Source organism: Zeugodacus cucurbitae, chromosome 5 (assembly GCF_028554725.1).
Source record: "Zeugodacus cucurbitae isolate PBARC_wt_2022May chromosome 5, idZeuCucr1.2, whole genome shotgun sequence".
Lineage (NCBI taxonomy): Eukaryota > Metazoa > Arthropoda > Insecta > Diptera > Tephritidae > Zeugodacus > Zeugodacus cucurbitae.
This window is the reverse complement of record NC_071670.1, coordinates 12,474,713-12,497,838: the sequence shown is the minus strand read 5'-3', so window position 1 is coordinate 12,497,838 and position 23,126 is coordinate 12,474,713. Positions and strand designations below refer to the sequence as shown.

At 37.7% G+C, this 23,126-nt stretch overlaps 1 protein-coding gene across 2 annotated transcripts; it reads left to right on the top strand.

The window, feature by feature from the left end:
* The first annotated feature begins 141 nt into the window (after nt 1-141).
* Nucleotides 142-23,053, top strand: LOC105218398 (uncharacterized). 2 transcript variants are annotated; one of them, XM_054230715.1, is made up of 8 exons: nt 142-856; nt 1,886-2,085; nt 4,011-5,033; nt 5,161-5,338; nt 5,698-12,539; nt 12,712-12,816; nt 12,908-13,478; nt 18,537-23,053. In XM_054230715.1, exons 3-8 carry the CDS (start codon nt 4,944-4,946, stop codon nt 18,548-18,550), a joined length of 7,800 nt encoding a protein of 2,599 aa, XP_054086690.1. In that variant the 5' UTR covers nt 142-856; nt 1,886-2,085; nt 4,011-4,943; the 3' UTR covers nt 18,551-23,053. The 2 variants fall into 2 exon arrangements, with proteins under 2 accessions (XP_054086690.1, XP_028900084.2); XM_029044251.2 differs by lacking the exon at nt 1,886-2,085.
* Nucleotides 23,054-23,126: the final 73 nt, after the last annotated feature.

The window sequence follows — 23,126 nt, the reverse complement described above, 5'->3', positions numbered from 1 at the left end:
GCTTCAACATTCCATTTGCTGATTTTTTCATCAATATTCAATAATCAGGTACAATGCTGAACACACTCAACGCCGTTGCATTTAATATGTCAACGCAGTATTCTTATTTGAAAGAGCAAAGTAGAGTACGAACAGGCTACACGCCATTTTAAGTAATTGTGACAACCCGCAAGAAAGTGTTCTATCCTGTTTGTGACGGTAGACGGTAAAACGCTGTTAAATAATTCTTTAAACAACGCAAAAACGTGTGCAAGTCACAGCTAAACATACGGGCTAAGTTATTTAATAGTTTCTGTGTATTTGCAAAGTGTACGAAACGCATAAAAGTTATAACAAATTTTCTATCGAGCCGAAAGAAAAAAAAAGATTCTCATTGGATTCTGCTTCCTCTTCGGTCCAGTCTCCCCTCACACCCAACACCTCTTCGGCATTTCAGATACATATGTATGTATATAATTGCAGAGAGAAGTAGCTGAAGAAAGAAGAAAAATAAAATCAAAAGGGGTGGAAGAATTGGAGCAGGCAGCTAAAAGCGAAAAAAAAAGTGCGAATCGAAGGAGTAGGCGAGTTCACTGCTGAAAGGCAGCGAGTAAAACGTTTACGAAAGTACGGTGCGCGTAAAGAAGACAACGCAAATTTTTTCTAGTACTAGTACTTGGGTGAATTTTTTGCACTCAACAGCATTTTCACGGTACGCTTGCATATAGGTGACATACGCACACACACACAATCGTAGCATATAGTATTAAAATTGCGTGCTCGTGTGTGTGTGTGAGTGCGAAAGGTGCAACGCGATTGAACGGGTGTGAATTGTGTAGGAGAGCAACGAACTCGCGTGCAAGCGTCGAGAGAAAGGGTAAGCAATATATATACTAGAATACAGAAGAGTTTTTGTTTTCATTTAAAGTTGGTATCTCTCTTTTTGTTTGTGCGAATGCGAATGCATTGTGGGAACCGGCACAACACCAAAGATTTGCTATCGATAGCGCCGTCAAAATTGACAGTATTTATTGTTTGTATTGAATGAAAAGTATGTTTACATAAAATATACGTTTTAAATTATATATATGGTTCAAGCAAATTGTTACTACCTTTAGACAAGTCACGTATTACACATTGCAATTGCAAAGATCATTCAACTATAATCAAGAATTGTAAGTGTTGCCAACAGCAGGTGTGTTTAAGAAAAATTTTATGTGAAAAGTAAATAATTGAGTAACAACTTTAAATATTAAATATATCTAATTTAATAGTTAAAATTAAAATTAATATATACGCTAAGTGTAAATAACTATTACATTGCATTCCATTCATTTAGTTAAGTGTACATAAGTTTATCAATTTTGTTACCTGGCAATGCTATCAATTCTGCAAATTTCACTTTGACACATCACGTATACAATACTTGCTGCTGTAGTATCGTCAGTTTATTCACTCCCACGCAACATTGTTTGCTGAAAAGAGAGCATAGCTTAGGCAACGCAAAATTCTCTGTTTATTTCGCTTGAAAAAGGTTTGTCTTGCATGCATAAGGTGTATGTGAGATAAGGATGCCTATATAGTTAACCTTTTGCAACAAAACAATTCATCGCATTGACGGCAATAGCAATTGCAGCGGTTGTAAAACCATTCAACGAGCAAACGAAGCAGAAAAGTAGTTGCAGAAAGACGACAGAAACGAGTGCGAAACGGAAAAAATTTTCGTGTCGGAATCATAAAATTTCTACTGCAAGAAAAAAGAAATATCACTATAAATACGTTGAAAATTGTGTGAAAAATTGTATTAACAAGCATTTTATAATTTGTTTATGATTGAGTGTGTGCTTTGATGTATATATTACATGATATACTTGCGGAAATTTGCATTAGAAAAGTGTCTTCATAGAGAAAAAATCACCGAAAAGAAGAAGCAGAAATTTTCAATTCTGGTATAGTGTGGTGGAGCTCCGCCAACAAAAGCAAAAGAAAAGAAAAACCAACGAAACCAAGCGGTTGCGGCTACCACATCGATAAAGTGGAATTATTGAATAAGTGTCGTTAGAAAACGCCGAAGACGTTTGGTGTTTTGGAAAAGAAACGTAAAAGGTAGTAATAATTTGTAAGAATAACTGGAAATCTCGTTATAAATGTCTTTTTTAGTGAAAAGTATCACTCTATAAGAATTGTAGTAGTGGTAATGTGTGACGTTCAAATTTCTTCTAATGGCAGAATATGGTAATGGTAGCAGCAAAATAAGTAACTGCGGGAGGTGTAAAGGGTGGTGTTTTCCGTTTGCTACCGCTCCACGACCTGTATTTGCACAAACGCATTACACAAATTTCAAAAGTTAGGATTAACTAAACTAAAACATTGAAATTTTTTAGGACAGTTCATTGACTAGTTTTCTTAAATATACAAAAATTCGTGTATATAATGTAGACATTAATCCTTTGCCTGCACAACTCGTACTTCCGAGGTATTATAGTTATTGCAAGAGGGCTTCGCGTTCTTTCGTTTGCTGTTTTATATCTTAATTTGTCTTTTGCATGTATGCACTTCGATTTCTTTGTTTGAATGCACTTGCATATTTGTGTATGCATAGTTTAATGGTTTTCATGTTTTTTTCATTCCCTTTAAACATTTTATTTTTTAGTACATATTTTGCCTAAATATATATTGCAATTGCTTTAATTTCAAAGTCTTCTTTACAGTATAGTTCCAAGTAACATAAACCGTTCAAACTCTCTCCGTTTGATGGTTAATAAGTTTAAACTAATATAATTTGTTTTTTTACTTGTTCATAAACCTAAATTATTTGTAAAGCAGCAGTGCACAGAAAAAAGTGATTGCATTAGGCTAACTTAGCAGTCGAGTGCATCAATCGTTTCTTTATCCTTCTACACACACCTTTCGCTCGTTGTTTTAGCTGTCATAATATAGTGATTCACTTTAATGCATTATTTGTCCCGCTTACACTTCTGAATTTCTCTGCATGTTTTGTGTAGTCTGTATTCTCTAAGAAAGTAACTTCATTCTCTTTTCCTAAATTCGCTAAATTAGTTTTCTGTTTATATTAATAATTTAAAATAATTTATGTTAATATTAAACATTTTTTAAAACTCAAAACATGTATGTTGCATAATATATATTTTTTAACTAAATATTTTGTTATTTAAATACATTTTTATGCATTTGCCTCTACCTAAGTATGCCGCTGTTTTGTTAAGTGTTGTTAACCTTATTTTTATTATTATATTTACGCTGGAGTTTCCTCATACCTCTTGGCCCTGATTTAGTATCGCTGATTCTTACTATATTACACAAATTTTCCGTACTGGAACAATATTACACCTGTTTTAACAATACAGCACCGTCTGTTGGTTCTACGTGTACGTATATACAACGCATATCCGCTTTTTTTTTTAACGTATGGGTTGGTTGTTTGTGGGGCAGCGCACTCTCGTGAATGTGTATTCACGGCCAATGCCATGTGAATCTGCATTTATTGTGTCTTAAAGCAGTAAGATCAGTGGTTAAGTTGACGTGCTGTCTACTTCACTAACTTCTCTGATATACGTACACTAGTGGCTCGATTTTAGTATGTGTGAGCAGCTTATCCATTGGTTATACTATTTTCAATATACTTATTAACTAGTTCGCTTTGTGTTATCCATCTACAATTTTTCTGTATACCCAATTTATTAGTTTTCCGATCTATAAAATAAATTTCTTAAATATCGTATTCCAACTCATAATATCTTTGAAAGCGCATTACATACGCTTCCATAGAGCATTGACCTGCGGCTGATATAAAAAAATAATTGCTGTCAACACAAAAGCAACACATTTTATTTGTTATATACCAATGAATTTGCATCCTTTATTTAATTGGACTGTTAAAGTAGTGATTTGTTAAATTGTAAGGTTGTAAGTTTAAGTAAATTGCTATTTTCATTTTCACTTACATTCTTAATATATACAAAAGTAATATTTATACAAAAAAAATAATATTTTTCGTTTCTTATTTTCAGAATTCAAAGAAGACTGAGGATATAGATTTAAAGTAGCAAAAGGATCCCTTTTTACGAGGAACGGATTTATAAGAGAGTTAATAATTGTCTGGAGCCAGCAGTAGACAGTTTTATTTATCTAACACATACAACAATATATTAGTTTCTCCAGCACCACAATAGTTCAACTTATTGTGGTAGATCAAGACAAAACACGTAGCGGCTTTTCCGCCGTTAAAAGAGTACCAGAGCCTCTACAAGTCAATATACGGCATTGTGAAGTGTTAAAATTAATCTCATATACGTTTAAAAGCCAAAAATTATATTCTCTTTATACACCTCCAAAACACGACCGTTTAACGGTGTATGCTGAAACTGGATTAATTTCAAATTTGTCACTTTGGACACAAACGTGGTCGGAAAGCACCAACTTTAATCCCGTCAGTCTTATAAGCAAAAGTTTGCAGTAAACAAAAGTGTTGAACAAAAGCAAAAGCGAAAAATCAAGCGTTTATTTATTTAAAGAAATTTGAGCAATTGATTTGAAGACTCTTCACAAAAAATACACTTTCAAAAGAACATACGAAGCTGTAGACACGCCAGTGTATAAAAAAACGCATTGAACTACTACTGTTTTATTATATAGCAGAAAAGCGTAAGAGCGTTGTATCTTCTTCAATATAAAGCAGAGAAACGTGACATCTAAAATAATATAAGCCAGTCAGTTATAAAATATAGTCAAATCATTAGCTTTGACATTTGAAATTGACGTTATTGTTTGTCGCCGCTAGCGTACGGACTAACGATCGAATATCACAGTTACAAACACAACAAACAGAGATAAACAAACGAATATAAAACACTGCGCAACGAGCTGCAGTACTCGCAGAGTAGAAGTGGTGAAGTGAGTGCGGCGCAAGGGGGAGGTAACGCTAATGAGGATCTACTGGCAGCATGAGTACACTGGGGGGAAGTAGGGGAGAGCGAAATGCCAAGCCCAAGTTCTCAGCACTCGATATAAATCGAATGTACAAAAATAGTCGCGTAAGTTTTGGATCTATAACAAAAACATTTAAAATTTATTATGTTTATATTTTATTTAAATTTATTGTGTTTTAACTATTGTCGGTGGCATTCAACATATTTCTTCAAATGTTTCTCGCACATTTAGGGTGAACCAGCTGAACCATCTGCACAAAAGAATCAAGTGCCACGTAAACATGGAATGCAAAGTTTGGGCAAAGTGCCGTCCGCAAGGCGTCCACCAGCTAATTTACCATCCCTGAAAGCTGAAATAACAAATTCGCCAAATACGAATAACAATCTAATACCATCAACCGGACAAGAAGGTATGTTTAATTTATAAGTGAAAATATAATAATTTGTAAATTTTTGATGTTCGTTAAACAACATTTAAAATTATAATTGAAAACACGTATGTAATAGTGGAGGAGTAGCTTTTTTTTGTAGTGCTGCTTCAGTGTCAGAAGCATGAATTGTAATGCAGAATAACACAAACTCTATAACTGTAAAAATTTCCACATTTCATATTATATTCCTTATAATAAAATCCATAAGTTATTGCAGCACTTTGGAAAAATTATGAAATTTTATGGCGCATTGCCTTTCATTTGACTTACGCTTAGTTATAACGCCTTTATTTATGCAACCATGTATTTTTTGCACATCTATCTTCCGCACTTTACAGTCAACTCAACGAGCGGCGGTCAAATAACAACACACACACCCACAGGAGCAGTAAATAATCAACAACAGCAACAACAATTGAAGAACATCAACAACAAGTCCGCACTTGGTAACAGTAACAACAATAATAACAGCAACAACAATAGCATTAGTAACAGCGTCGGTGGTTTAAAACTTGTGAACAATTCGACAAGTGTAAGCACTGGCGGTAGTGGCGGTCAGCAGTTGCGCAACTCTTCAGTAGCGAATCACGCCAATCAACAACAGCAGCAACGAAACTCGCCAATAACATGGTCTGCTGTGACAACGGGCAACGACATGACCGGTGGTGGCAAGGGCAGCGGTGGTGGTGGTGGTGGGGGCAAATCATCGGTACCGCCACTCTATCAGAGTCCACAGTTTCAATACGAATTTCCAACGTTAGATGGCACAGTTGGCGGCGGCGCCGGTGGTGGTGGTGGTGGCAGCGGCGGCGGCGGTGGCAATGCATCGAATCGAAACAAACAGCATCAGCAACAACAGGAGCATTATCATCACCAACAACAGCAACAACACCATCATCAGCATGCGAACCAACAGCAACAACATTATCATCATCAACAACAACAACATTCGCAACAAAATCATCATCACCATCATCAGCAGCAGCACCATCACCAACATCAGCAAAATCACCATACACACCAACGAGACTACAACAACCAGCAGCAACATGGCAGTGGTGGCGGTGGTCGTCACGCACACGATCAGCGTTACGATGCGCACAATTACAAAGATGGCAGCGACGGAGACGGTGGCAGCGATTACGCTTATCAACAGCAACAACAGCATCATCACCACCGCGAACAACAGCAACAGCAGCAGCAACAGCGCGAACTGAACGAAGTAAGTTTGCGTCCACAAAACGATGCGAACACCTGGTTGCAGCAACAAGAGAAATCCGGCAAGGGCACAGTAGAAGGCCAGTCGAACCAACAGGGCCAGGGCCCCCAAACGCAGAATACGAATGCTGCAGGTGCAGCAGTGCCGTTGCCTATCCTGCAGCTAATGCCATCGTTTATGCAGCGCGGTGCACCAATGCCGCAATCTGGAAGCGGTGGCGGGGGTGGTGGCAGCAACGGACCACGCTCTCAAACACCACCAACCTATCAGAACGGTATTGGTGGCAAGGATACGGGTGGTGGTGGTGGTACATTGCGTTCACAACAACGTGCCACTGGTGGCAATGGTGGTGGTGGAGCGCAGGACTATCGCTCCGGTTCGCCTGTAATTAGTAGTTTTCGTGCAGCAACTGCAATACCCAAGCGGCCACCACAATTGGCCACACCGCCATTAGGTGGCACACAAACTCCCAACGGTGGTATACGAAAGGACAAAGAATTTATCATTGAACCAGAAGTGGTCCAAATGCAACGACCAATTATACGCGAAGAAGATCTGGAACGCCTCAATGCTATAGCTAACGATGATAGTTGGACCAAACAGGATGATATCGATTACACGAAAAAACTGACATTCTCAGATGATGAATCGCCTGAAGAGCATACGCCAACGCAGGAGCGTGATCGGCCAGCATTCAATAAGTCGGCGGGCAGTAGTGGCGGTTCACATGAGCTACGTAAGAACTCCAATGCGAGCAGCGTGAATAACAATTGGCAACGTAGTGGTAGCATTAAGGACCAACGTGACAGTGCGGAACGCGAGAAGTCGGTCGATTGTGAGGATACACGTCAGCAGAATGGACATCGCAGTAGTGCGGCGGGTAGTATTGCTTTGGACGCTGCCGTTTACGAGCGTGTAAAGCAACGCAAAGAGGAGGAGGAGCGACGCGAAAAAGAACGACGTGAAGCGGCCGCACGTAAATTACAAGAACTTGAAATGAAGATCTATAATAAGAAGGCGGCGAGCGCAGCAGCAGCAGGTGGTGGTACCGGCGCAACAACTACAGGCGCTGGCGGTGACGCCGTGGAACAACCGACTCCGCCTCCCTCAATTGGCGGTGGCAGTGAGGAAGATTTTAATATACGTCGCAGCGGTGGCGGTAACAGGGACTACGAACGCGGCAATACACGCGGTGGCTATGATACACGTGAACGTGATGTGCGTGGCGGCGGTGACTATGTGCGTGGCGAACGTGGTGGTGGTGGCCCAGGCAGTGGTGTCGGCGCACAAGGTGTTGGCGCTGGTGGCAAACCAATATTTTCGGCACAATTCCAGTCGAATTTGCCGCCACGCTTCCAGAAGCAGCAACAAATGCAAGCGCAGCTAGGTGGCCCACCGATTAGCGGTGGCGCATTAAGTGGCAATGGTAAAGCGTCTGGCCCGTTGGGTAGTGGTTTAGATAAATCGGGCTCGGCAGGTTCGTCCTATGAGTCTGGCGCCGGCCGTTACATGCAGAAGGGTGGTAACGGTGGTCCGATGCAACGCGGTGGTCGTGGCGATTATCGTGACAATTATACGCGCGGCGGTGGTGGTGGCTATGGGCGTATACGCAATGACAGTGAACGCGACGACGAACCACGCTATCATGGTGGACGTGGTGGACGGGGCGGTGATGATTATATGCGCGGCAATGGCTTGTCACAAAATCAGTTGTCACGCAGTATATCAGATACTTCGCAACGCAAAACCAGCGTTTCGTCTAACGATGAATCTAGCAAGTATGGTGGCAACAGTAGTTTGAATGATTCGAAGGAGTTTGGCAGTGGCGCACTTGTGTCGTCTTGGGCTGAAGAGACGGATGCCGAGCTGAAGCGCCAACGTGAAGAGAGTTTCTCCTCGACGCATAGCCAGGAGTCAATACCCATAAAAATACTGCAACGACCACATACCCAGAAGAGTGTGTCGGAGGAGGAAACTTCGCCACTTCAACAGCAACAACAACATACACACTCCCAACAACAGCAATTGCAATCTCAACAGCAGCTAAATCAGCAACAACAACAACAACACCAAGCACCACATCGTCGCAGCGAAAGTGAACAAACCACACTTTTTGCACCAACTCAAATATTACGTCGCTCTGAGTCGTCGAGTGATGAGAAACCCAAGCAACCACATCAAACAGGTAGTGGAGACGCAGTCCTATCTAGTAAGATTAGCGAAGAGAAGAGCCCACTGATCACAAAACAGACCACAGACTCTGAATCTCAGCACAAGAAGCGTAAAGAAAGTGAGAGTAGCAATTCCGCAGCTCCAATCCATTCAGGAGTTCGAAAGGAATCCGTATCGACGGATGATAGCAAACTACAGGTTGATGAGAATCGTTCGGCAGCGTCTTTAACAGCCGTAAGTCAACCGCAGCGTGAGCCTAAAAGACCCAGTCCACGCGGTGGTGGTGTTGGCGGCGGTAGAGATCGAGGTGGTGAACGTGATCGTGATCGCGATCGGGACAGAGATCGGGAACGTGGTCCGCGTGCTTATCCTGGCTGCCGTGGTGTCCGCGATTGGAATCCTCGTGGTCCACGTGGTGGCCGTTTCTATGGCCCAAATGAGCCGCGACTAGCCAGCGAATCGGAACATTCTGAGGATGTCGATGAAGAGGGGTACGGTGGTGGTGGTCGTCGTGGTGATCGGCAAAGTCCCAAAGTACCACGAAAAGATCACGGTGGGCATCGTAGTGGCGGTGAAGAACGTAACTCAAAAGAAGGTTTCGCACCACGTGGTGAGCCATCACGTCGTGGTCGTGGCGGTGGGGCGAATATTGGTGATCGCGGCGATCGTGGTGATCGTGGCTCATCATCATCATATCGACGTAATGATGGCGGTGGTCGCGGTCAAGGTCGTCATTATGGACGACAGCCCTACGACGAACATCATAAGGACCATAAGCGTAGTTCCGAGTCGGAAACAACAGGCGGTGGAAGTGATGTTGACAAAACGAAACAAAATCAATTAGCGTTGAGCGCTGGACTTTCCAAAGTTAAGGATTCCAATTTGACTACGACACCATCTGCAGATGAAAAGACGCGCACACAAACTGGCGCTAAGCAACAGGCTCCACCACAAGGCGTTGCAAATGCGCAGCAAAACAAGAAAGCCGGTGTGGTTGGGGAAGCAGAGAAGAAAGGTACTACCCCCACTCCACCCAAACAATTCGGTGGCAATAGTGGAGGGGGCGCCCAAGTTCGTAAAGAGAGTACTTCGAGCACTAAAACGGATGAGGTCGCCGAACGCGAACGTAAGTCCGCATCCAAAGAAAAAGATTTACCCAGCGGCGCTGTACAACAGACGCAACAACAACAACGCAGCAATAGTTCAGGTCAATTGTCCGCAGCGCAACGTAGCAGTTCTAGTGTTGGTGCCAAGAAACAAGATTTACCAATGGCCTCACTGCCCACCTCGCAATCGGCATCTGCCATTGGCGCTACCAAACCCAACCAGCAATCGCAACAACAAACGGTGACGAAACCACCACCCGGTCTAGGGGGTGCCAATAGCGGTGGCAACTTCAAGCCTACAAATAGCACTTCGCTGCCAAATCAAAGTGTTGCTACGCAACAGCAACAACAAAAACAGAATATTGAACTACAAAAGAGTAAATCGGATACAAATGCCGTTACAATGAATGCGGTACGTCAACAGCCGCTCGCACAGCATCGCACTTCCATCAGCGAGATGGACAAGGCGAAAATGGGCGCCGGCGCCAATGATAAACCGAATGCGGTCGTCAGCGGCGGCAGCACACTACTACTGGATGGCGCTCCCGTCAATACGATTATCTTCGAGAACACCAACTATAAGCAGCAAGCGCAGGCAGCCCAGCTTAAACGCTCCAACGAGTCACTGAGTTCAGCCGTCAGCAGCGGAGTTAGTGTCACCGCCGTTGAAACGTTGAGCAATGCGCTGTCGCAGATGTCTTTCGCCAAAGGAAATGATCCGACAGTGCCTGGCGGCGGAGTGGTTGTATCCACAGCGGGAGACTACGACAAAGACATGAAATTGGGCTTCACTTTTGGTGATGCCACTGAGTCATACGTATCGACGGTGCCCAACAAGTCGCCAAATGAGAATGAATCCAAAGTTGTTAACGTGGCTGGACAACAAGTAGCCGTCACAACTGTCGGACAGCAGCAACATCAGCAGGTGCAGCAACAACAACAGCAGACTCAGAATATAATTTCGACAGCCGACTTGAATATGAAAATTGCCAGCGTGAAGAAGGTATGGGAGAGTGTAGCGCCAATGACATCGGAAGCGAGTTCGTCAGCGCTACAACATCAGCAGGTGGCACACCAACAACAGCAACAGGCACAACAACAAGCCCAACAACAGTTGCAGCATCAACAGCAACAGCAACAACAACAGCAACAAGCACAACAACAACTAGAGGTGGTTGATCCCAGCGGACACATGTCGGCGGCTGCTTCATTTGTAGCCGCTGTTGCAGCATCGCAACAACAACATCAGCAACAGCATATGCCACACTATGCAGTCGCTGCTGTACCATTGCACCAACATCAACACCAACACCACTCGCTGTCCTCGCCTGGTCCAGTGCCAAGCGGTTACGGCAGCCATGGGTCACCCTTCGACGTCGCCACACCACTCGAACAGCAGTTCGCACAGAGCGGCAGTATTGTGGTGGGCGGCGCCGATGATCCGACCAGTGTCGTCGGCTATCCCAGTCCACAACAGACACAACAACAGCAGGCGCAATCCGCTGCCGCTGCACAACAGCAACAGCAGGTGCTCAAGCACCCAGATGTTGTGAAACAGCAGCAGCAGGCGTCTGCTGCCGCAAAACAATTGCAACAGCATCATGGCTCATCGATGGGCATGTCACCACCACCTAACTTACAACAACAACAGCAACAGCAGCAACAACAACAACAGGCACAGCATCAACAATCAGCAGCTGCGCAACAGCAACAATTGCACGCAGCACCGCCATCCTTCTACCAAGCATCACCACAATTCACCGGTATACCCAGTCCACCGACGGTCGTGTTTAATTCGTCGCAAATGGCACCACCACCCTCACAGGCTGGCCTCTACGCACCATTCCATTCACTCGATCATTCGAGTCGCTCACAATTCTCAGCCGCTGCAGCGGCGCACAGTTTCCCTGGTCACTATAGTGCAGCGGCAGCAGCGGCCGCTGGTGGACCCTTTAATGCTTATGCGATGCAAACAACAGCCAATATGGCTGGTGGACCCACACCCGAAATGTATTCCAGTCTAACGTCACAGTTCCGCATGGGCGGCGGTCCATCACCATTCGGCAATCCAAATTCCCAACAGCTAAACAATCCGAATGCCCAAGCTGTAACGATAATTTCCTCTAATTCCAATTCGATGATGTCGTCTGTGGGTTCGGTAAAACCACCACCATCATCGCAACAACTTGGCACGATCGGTTCGAAGGGTGGTGGCGGTGGCGGTCCATATGCAGCGCAACAATATATGAATCTGTATCCTGGACCACCGCCGCAGCATCCACAAGGCGGTCCACCGGGGCCACCAGGCGCACATCAATTGCAATCGAATAGTTACTACTCGAATTCGGCTAGTGGACCGAACGGACCGGCATTCTATGGTGGTCCACCACCACAAGGCGCAGGCGCCGGTGCGCAAAACTTTGGTTTAGCCGCTGCGGCTGGTCTATATGGCGGCCATCAAGGCGGACCGCCCGGTTCGAATGGACCACCGGGACCACAGGGCCCACCCGGCCCACAGTCGCAACACACAATGGGCAATTTTAATACACAATTTATGAATTCGCAGCTATTGACGGCGGCGAGTATTAATCAATTTCGCGCAGGACCAACGCCACAGCAGCATGCAGCTGCCGCGGCCGCATACATGAAATCTGGACAAGGACAAAGTCATCTGCAAGACTCGGTAAGTAATGGAAAAAACTTAAAAACGGAATGTTTTGTATTAAAAAAATATTTACCTTTCATAAAAAAATATTTTTTAGTAAAAGAAATATTTACTTTTCTCAAAAAAATTTTATTTTTTGAAACATTTATATAGGCAAATTTAATTTATTTTTAAATGCATTTATATGTAGATGGGACGCCAACTGAAGAGCCCACTCGGCGCTGACGTCAGTTTAAGTTTGGCCAAACAGGTGCAATCTCAACCCAGTCCACCGCACCACAAAAACTATGGCAGCGTAAGTAAAAATTGATATATAATACGATGTCTTCAGCTTCATTATCGAAATACTAAAAAGTAATTGTAATTTTGTGTCTCCTTTGCCACAGTGGGATCTGCAAAATCAAGTAATGCAACAGCAAGCTCAACAACAATCTCAATCGCAGCAGCAGCAAGCCGCGCAACAGCGTGCTGGCGGTGTCGGTGGCGGCGGTAACGTGCAGAACATGCCGCCAGGCAGTCGTGGTGGTGGTCCACCAGGTGTACAAGGTGGTCCCGCCGGCGGTGGTGTTGGCGGCCAAGGTGGTCAAGGACGTTATCCAACGCCGATACAGCGTCCTAACAATTATCCACAACATCCACAAGGTGGACCACAGTCACAACAACAACAGCAGCAGCAGCAGCAACAACAGCAATCACAAGCAGGCCAACGGCAAAATAATATGCGGCAAGGACCTGGTGGACCACCCGGTAATGGTGGCGGCGGCAATGGACCACAAGGTGGCCCTGGCGGTCACAATAGTGGCAATGTGGGCGGCGGTCCCAACGGTGGTGGTGGCGGACAAGGTTGTGGCCCTGGTGGTCCAAACAATGGCGGTGGCGGAGCTGGCGGCCCCAACGGCGGCGGACAAATGAATAAACCCTACTATGCGAACAATGCGGGTGGTGGTGGAAGTCGAGGTAATTGAATGAGCCAAGCGACCACACACCAACACGTACACACACATGCCAACCAGTAAACCAACACAGTAAGAACAAGCATATAAATAAATAAATGAATAAACAGAAAGCTCACAATACGTACTAAAGGAATTTCAGTATTCGTATAAAGTTTGTGAGCAGAAATGTGAGAAATACGCAAATAAAAAGTAAAAAAAAAAATGAAGAATATATAAGAATTACGTAAACAATGGTAAAAAATGCGAAAATTGCAGCTTGCAATAAAACAATGATAAACACAGAAACAACTAATTATTATAATTGTTTGAGTAGCGAAAATGCGTAAATGCGCAACAAAAACATAGTAATAATAATGAAAAAAAAACAAATAAAGTTAAAAAAAAAATAAATGAAAATGTACACAAACATTGGCGCATTTGGCATAAGCGAAAATGCGTTTTGTAGCGGTAAAAATTGAAAAGTGCAAAAACTAACGGCACAATGTGACTTTTAATTTGGACATAAATACATAGAAGAGTGTGTTCAGTGTTGAATTAACGCATTAACTAAAAATAAAACTTCCTTACGGTTAAATATTAAAAACCTACTGACGGCAGCGCAAGAAAACTGTAGTTTTCAGTTTTTCGTTTATGAACAGATGTGCAATTGTTTTGTGTGCAGAAAAATGAAAAAAAAGTTGTAGCATGAAAATGTAAAACAACACTTTCGTATCCTTAATATTCCCCCCAAAAAAGGTATAAAACTCTGCTTCAATGTTTGGTGAAAGAGAGCAACAAAAAAATTATAATAAACAACAATTAAATACGATAAGAATATTAAAAAACTATTTAATTAATGAAAACAAAAGAATGGTATAAAAAAAATGTGCACGTTTTCAAGTGGTGTGTAAGACGTAGCAACCGGGTCGAAAAGTATAAAGAGTTGGAAACGAAAAACAAAGAACAAAAATACAAAAGTTTAATGAATAACTGAAAAATGAATAGAAAATTATGAAAATCTGGCACTATGAAGCGCGTATAAATCATGAAAAGTATAGGTGTGCATAGAAGCAAGTGTCAGGAGCATGACAACAGTTGAAAGGCAGCAACTTTAGTGGCTACTAGCCCATTTATTGTACTACTTATTAGGTATGTACGCAGTACGCGTTGGCAGCGTGTGGTTGTGAAATTGTATGCAAATATTTGTTATAAGTTATGTGCTTTTATAATGAAATACTTTGGATAAGCGCGCAACAACAACACAACAAAATAAAGTTGAAACACATAGAAATCAAGAAATTTGTGTCTCTCTGAAAGGAGAGCAACATGCTTTATGTTTATTTTGCGTTAACTTTATGAAACGTGTGTCACTAATAGTAAGCAGATTTAGTTCGAAAAATGTGTCGTACGTTTCTCAACATAAAAAATTAATTATTTTCGAGCAATTTTTGAAACAGTTTTTGAAACGTTCATTATTTGCATGTGTGTTTTGTAAATTATAAAAGGAAATTTATGAAATACTACAGTTTTAATTTAAAAAATTATATTTTTCAACAACAGCGCAAAGTGCTTTTTAACAAATATACAATTTTGTCACTCAATTCACTGAGGTTAGACTACACAACAACGCGCCACGCTGCAATAAACGCATATTATATATATATAAATACATAAATATGTAATAATATATGCTATATAAAAGTTTAAACTACTAAAAATCAAACTTTGGCAAAAATTAGTAATAAAAAACAAGCAACTTAGCATTGCTTTGAATGCAATTTAATTGTTTTAAAATTGTATGGTTTCTTTAAAGCGCTTTGAAGCGTCCGAACGATTACAATTCATTTGCACTGTAGCAAAGGATAGTGCATTTATGTATAACCAGTTTTACGTCTACCGTCACAACAACTGTTTGGACACACATATACATATATACATACATTTACTTGAATAAAATGCATAAATAAATTAATAAATATTTATACTTACAAATAAATAAATAATAAAAAAATGTAAAACACCACGGCTAAAACACACTGATGTACTATTATATATTGGAGGGGCATGCGGCAATGTTGTTCTAATAGGCAGAGTTCGTTATGCGAACAAAATATGTTAAGCGCAAGTGCGATTTCTGAAGAATTGTAATAAGAATTTTTTGTTTTTGGAAAATCTTTACAGTGATTTAGCAAGCGCAATCGTTATCTCTAGATCATGTAGTGCAGTGACAGTGTTGGCGCTTTGTGCGAAAAAATTTCGTGTAATGCGTGCAAACTTTTGCAGTAGAAAATTGTTTACGATTTATTTTCATTTATTGAGTTTTTTGTGCATGTTTGGTATTTCGAAAATGTTCGTATTACGTGCAGCCAAAAGGTTTTTAATCAGTGAATATTAAAATTATAGTTTTGGATAGTATTTGCAATCGTTAAATTTAACTAACTATTGCTTCACAATAACAAATAATACTTTCAAATAAAAAATTAAAAAAAAAGATTTACTAATTTAATTTTTTATTAATGTAATATACAATTTTCATAAAATATTTTTTTTTGTTAAGAAAATGAAAAAAAAAATTAATGAATTTGAAAAATTTTAATTCTTGCGTTTAGTATCACTTTGAAAGCAAACATTTGCGTACAAAATAAACAATTTTTTTCGATGGCACATGATTACAAAATACTAACTGAGAAGATTGAAAATTTAATGTATAAAATGCATGCGTTTTATATTTTTTTCTGGAATAAATACAAATAAATGCGTAAGTCTTTTCACTGCAACACTGCTCTTAACTAATCCCTTCCAAATACCTGCAAATAAACGCAGCTGCAATGTTGTAACTGCAATCAAATGTCTGCCTCCACACTATTCTCCACAATAAAAGTTTTTGCTGTCTGTAACCACTTGAAAATGTCGCACTCGAAACACATAAAACATAAATATTATATTGCTATTATTTACACTTTATTATCTACTATTAAACACAAATGATTCATTTAAAAAATATTTTTTTATATATACATATATTATTAAAACCAATCATTATATATCGATAATAATATATACATATGTATTTCTCTTAAAACAAAAAAAAATCAAGATATGATAATGCATACATACATTTTTTTATTTATTTTATAAAACAAAAAATACATTATTTAAATATTAATTTGTAGTTTAAAGCGCCAAGCAAAAATAAAGCGTTATAAAGCATAAGAAAGTTAACCTAAAACACTGCTTAAACAAATGGAAAAAGTAAATTAAAAAAATATTAAAAGTAAATTAAAAAATACACAAAAATTGCAAAATAAAGAAATACATTATCTTCTACTTCAGTTGAAAAGTCTTTTTAAATCAACACTGCACTGCACACAGACGGACAAACAGGTTTATTAGGCGTTGGGAAAATATTGAAAAATATTAAATTGCAGAAATATTTAATGTGTTGGAGTTGGTGAGCATAATTATAGATGGTATTAGAAAAAATTAAAATTTACATTTACAACAATTTAAATTTGCAACAATACAACGTTGGTGTTTGTGTATAGTAATATAAAATTAATTTTGTCTAAAAAGTGAAACCTAGTTATCTAAGTAATATTTTTTGTTTGCTCTTCCAATGATATTATTTACACATTCTTTTTTATAAATCATTATTATATTCTAAACAAAGCTGAACCCAATTTCATATTTCAAAACTATTTCGTGATCAAACTCGACGTGTGTAATCCTTTGTAGCATATTTTTTTTGTAAATGGTAAATGTATTGCAACAATGTATGTGTAACAACATTTTTTTATTAATTTACATTTGGTTATGTTTTTATTTTTATTTTATATAGCAGCAGTATACAGTTTGAAAAATCTCTTATTTGAAAACCGCAAATGTAACATTAATTTTAACGTTTAAAAAACCGTTTCCTAAGTTAATTATACAAAAAATAAAAAACGCAAGCGACAGTTAATTTAAATGAATAACGAAAGTAGTAATTATAAATATTAACTATCCTAAAGTATGATGATGTTTATAAATATAACACACAAATGAAAACAAAACAAAAAAAAACTTCATAAATATATAAAAATTTCCAGTTTCAAAAGGAAGACCCGAAAACAACAATATTTGTTTTATTATTTACTATAAGTAATATACTTAGAGTTGAATATAAATATTTGCCTAATTTTTTCAATTAGTTGGATTATTTCACATCAAATTAATTACTTTTGTCCTATATAGTATTTAATTTAATTCTTTAGTGTAAAAAATAACTAAAGTTTAATGTTTATATGTATTTCCTTGCAAAAGGCAATTTTGACTTTTTAAAACACATTTGTTATGTTGTTTAAGGGGTTAGGTGGATTTTTTTTATATATTTATTATAACTATTTTTTTCGAAATAATTTTGGTTTATTTTGTTTAAATTTCACAAAATACTTTTTAAATATGTATCTTTGATATGTTGAATTGTTCAAATGAACTATATAATTGTATATATTTAAAAAAGAAGTTTAGAAAACACTCTTATTTTTAGCTTCTGAAACCCCCCTAACCCCTTAATTCGTGTTAGCTTTTTTAACAAAGCATTTTTAAATTACATATATGATTTATTATAGTTTTTTGTTAATATGTATGCACATTTAAGAGTTCAATTTTATTTTACACAACAAAATCAATGCCACTTTTAACTATACATTCACATGTTTTTAAAGTCAGTTTTATAAAGTAAACTCTTTAAATATCTGCCGATATGATAACTCAAGCGGTGAAATACTTAAATTTATATTATTTAAATTAAATATGAATTTATGTTAAGAAATTTTTAGAATTTCTAAAATTAATTTAACTAGTGCAGTTTCCCAACCAAAGAGTAATGTCAAATCATTCAAAATGGCCGTTTCACCACAGTTAAATATAACGCTCGCTAGTTTTATTCATTTCGAACGAGTGTTAGAAGTGCACACAAACTACTCCCAGTTACTTTGAAATTTTATACAAATTATATTTAACTAATTAAATTGTTCAATTTTGTTCTGATTATTTCCGATTTGCTGCATTCGATGTAATACAAATACAATACATATAGCAAACCATGCTTAAAGTACTTGTGGATGTATAACAAATCTATATGCTGAAGGTGAAGCAATTCGCTAGTATTAAAAAAGACGAAAAGGCGCCGCAAAAGTGACAACAGCAGCGAACGGCTTTGTTGAGTGAACATGTATGAAGTATAGAGAATTAACTACTAAAAACACTTACAAGTGAAAAATAAAGTTAAAATTTAACACATTAGCAGCTGCAAATTGAAATAAAAATTAACATACATACATACATTAGTAGCAAATATTGCATTCAACTCAATAATAAAGTGTTCACACAGAAGCAATCCGCAAGTTGGAGTTAGTGCGTTTACTTGCATACATTATAGTAACAATTTTCACTTTTCACAATAAATATTTAAATAAACTAAACAAATTACAACAAAACAGCAGTAGTGGTTGCATTAGCTACTATAATGACAACTAGCCGCATAAGGAAGTCGGGGAAAATGTAACACTGACTTACAAAAAGCGCGTACGAAACAACTTAAATGCAAGCGGAAAGCGGAAACGTTAAATGTAAGCAGTGGAAAACAAACAAACAATGAGTGAGCAGTAAACTCATACACATACATACATATTTTATTGTATTACGCAAATTTATTCATATAATTATAATTATTTTTAAAAAATATTAACAGTACAAGCTGTACGTATGAACATATATTTTTAATTAGCCTACATAATATTGAAAATAGTTTTCATTTTATAACAATAATAACGGTAGATGACTGTGCAATTTTCTATTGTAATTAAAAACAAAACGAACTAAAATGCATAAATAACATTGGCTGCTACATACATTGCGTTTAAACAAAAAACAAAAGTAAATAAAGCAAATCAAAAATATATACGCAAATATGCATACCAAATTTGAAACGTGCAAAATTATTTTTCAACTACACTGCTATTCAAACTGCCACTGCCCACTTTTGTAGTCCGGCAGCTCTTAATTTTCCATTGGTATAGGAAGCGGAAATATGAAACTGGCAACTTTGTCACAAATTAGTTGCAAACGCGTTTCCCACATCCGTTCAAGTGCAGAACTATTAACTTTATTTTAAAAAGGAAATAAAAAGTGTAGAGAGTGTTATTTGTGTAAAAAAATATGTTATATTTGTAATATATGACGTGTGTGATAGTTTTCGGTCGTTTGGTAATTTGAAAAGTGTGTTTAATAAAATAATAAAAGTGACGCAGTTAAACTAGTATACGCGAGCGTGTGATTTCAAAATGGTGGCATATATGTAGCTGTAACTAAAATGGTTGATATTAAAATTAGACGCATTATCATCAAGCAAATATGTAAATTAAAGCAAGTATGTTTCAAACACACATATGACAAGTAAATTCGTGCAAGAAAAACGTAAGTTACACTACATACACTTACATAAATATACAGTACTTTTTTAAATAATTTAGCTGCATATTAGCGATGGGTGCATACAAATGTATAAGTAACAAGCTAACCGAAAAGCTACCAACAACATGTTTTTAAATATGCCTAATACAGTGAAACCTCTCTTGGACGGCCACTCAGCGATCGAGCGATTTTTGTTCGCCCTAGGGTTCTAAAAATTTAATTTGATGTGTGTAAAAATGCCACACAAGGGTGGTGTCCGTTAGAGAGGTTTCTCTGTATATTATTAGCAAACAGAAGAATATGTATAAAATACTTTCATACTTTCATACAGAATATTTTCCATTTTTTTGTTTTGGAATGCGTCCCTATTGATTGTGTACCTCCATTAATATTTAATTTATTATTTAAGCATTTCGAATTCTTTAACATATGCATCTTAAGGTGGTCATCCCATACATATGACGCCCTGTCTTTTAGTGATGTTTTGGATTTTTTTCTACGATTAGTAGATAGAACCTTAAGTTTATTATCATTTATCAACATATATTTGGACAGTATACATAAATATACATTTTATGCTAAAAATATTGTGTAGCAGAGGAGTTACAGCGTTCTGAACACCTCCGCCTTGAGAACATGGGTGATGTTCTTATCGGAAACGAAAAAAAGTTAGTTTCGTTTTAATAGCTTGAATGGATGGAACGCACTACGATCAAGTGAATATACCAGAAATTGGATATTTGGTAGACATTTAAAAAAAAATTGCGAATTTTATGTTTTTTTGCTTTTTGTTATAAAAAATTTAAGTATATGCAATTTTTTTTAAATAATAGAGTCTAAAAAGTCTAAAACCTATCGATACAAACAGATTTGGTTCGCTGAAACACAGCCCTTGTTCGAATCTGAAAATCCGAGTCAATCCCAGTATCGCAAAACCGGGTATTTAAATAATAATAGAGCGTTCTATGCGTTTACATGTGCTGAATGTACTCCACAAATTTCATGTCATTCGGTCAAGTCGTTTTTGAGATACGATGGAGGAAAGTTTGAAAAGCACGGGTTTGAGAAAAACAGCTCCGTCTTCTAACTGCTGTATCTTTAAAACGACTTCGAATTTCTGAATTCTGATTTACCACCGTATTCTAGACATGTTAAGTAAGCAATTTATGATACCTTTTTTTTTACTAATCACATGGGATGACCCATTTAATTAAAAAATACTGATACTTACCATACGGACGATATTCTTTTAAAACTTATTACGGCTCAATTGTTGAAAATGGAAACTATTTCTTTCAAAGTGTAAGTTGATAATGTCAGCTTAAAGACAATATAATCTACGGAAAAATCCAGTAACTCCTGTAAAAATATTTGGAACCTAAGTTAAATGAAAATTATAAAGATTCATCAAACGTGCAAGCTGAGAAGTGGCTTAGTGATTAGAAACGTGAAATTGATACAATAAATTCAGCCAATTTAATTGAATTTGAATATACAAAACGGGCAGTTTAGATTAATGAAGTTTGATATTGGAAACAAGTTCTTCAATAAATATGATTATTGATAGTAGCTCAACTACAACATAAAATCTGTTAGATTTTGAAGATATTCAAATACATACGTATGGGCATTTCCGCCATGTCGAACGTGACAATCTAAACCTACCGATATGAACAAAAATGTTTTTTAATTTTGACAGTAGGATTTTTTAATAGCCCTTCATTAGCTATACATTTAGTGTTAAGGTTGATTTTGGAACGGTTTTCATTTTCAAGATAATTCCAAAAAACCAAGGCATTCGCACGGGACAAAAAATGGAAGTCGTTTTTGGGAACAACGATTCAAACGGCGATTTCAGCGAATTGTGAGGCAATATTCAAATGTTTTTGATTATAGAGCGTTGTTAATGGATGTCTTTAAAATTGGTATGAATTTCATCCAAAAATAATTTATAGTTTTTTTTTAATTAAATATTTACCACATTCGCACGGGACATGTCGTACGGACATTTTTTTCCATCATAATATTTATGTTGATTTTGTTTTATAATACGGAATTATTTAACAACAAGTCCATCATCCATCCTCATATGTAAATAATTAATGTAAATGTATCTATTTACATACTTAAGTAAATTTTATAAGACAAAAAATAATTTTAAATTTCTAAATTCCACACCTACGATGTCGCACGGGACCAACTTTAAGTAGTTACCAAAACCACAACCACTTACAGTGGTAGTAAGTGTTACTTTTTGATGTTGCACGGGACATTAAAATATAGGATAATAAGAGAGCAAAAACTTACAGTTATTTGCAATCGCATGCTTTCTTATGCATTTTATTTTGCTCTTTGTACCCTTATAAAGGTTTTACACAAAGCAAAAAATTATACATGATATGTTTCTTTAACAATTTTGACGAAAAAACAAATGCAGTAGAAAAATCGAAATGAGAAAAGTAGCTCCTATGCGACATGGCTTTTGTATATCTCGTAATTGGTTATGAATTAATTTAAAATTAATTTAATATACATAAATTTAAATATTTTCCTATGGAAATATGCAAAAACTTTGTAATTCTAATAATGTTTAATATTTTGTCTGCGGTGGACCTTCTGGCGGAAATGCCCATATGTATATCACAAGCTCCGTATTTAATCGTATCGTCTGCTAAATATATGATTAAATACAACATATTATAAGTGACATATGAAAAGAACAAGAAGAGAAAGAAGAGAAGAACAAAGAGCCTGAGAGCTGTTCTAAACTATTAAACAATGATTTAATAAAAATGAAAACTTCTATTCTTTCTAACCGCGAAGTAGTGTATTTTTCTTGGCTACATATCTATACAATTTTCTACTACCGAGTCTGTTGCTTGTGGATATACTATTCAATGATTATTACTTTCGAAAGTTAAAGTACTGAATCAATATTTTTTTCCTATAGTATTAGCAAATGATTTTAATTTATGTCTTGGTTGGACAATCAATCCATCACTTTTGTGGTAAAGCTATAAATCTGTGAACATACAATATTCATCCAAGCAGTTACGTTCACAAAACCCCACAATAGAAACCGATTTTATAAATAACTTCATTTTTGACTGTCGTTAAAACGATTTTATTTCACACTTTTTTTAAGAAACGCACAATTCCACCCGCAAAATAAGCAATAATTTCCCCCACAACAAGCTATGCCAAGGACTTCACA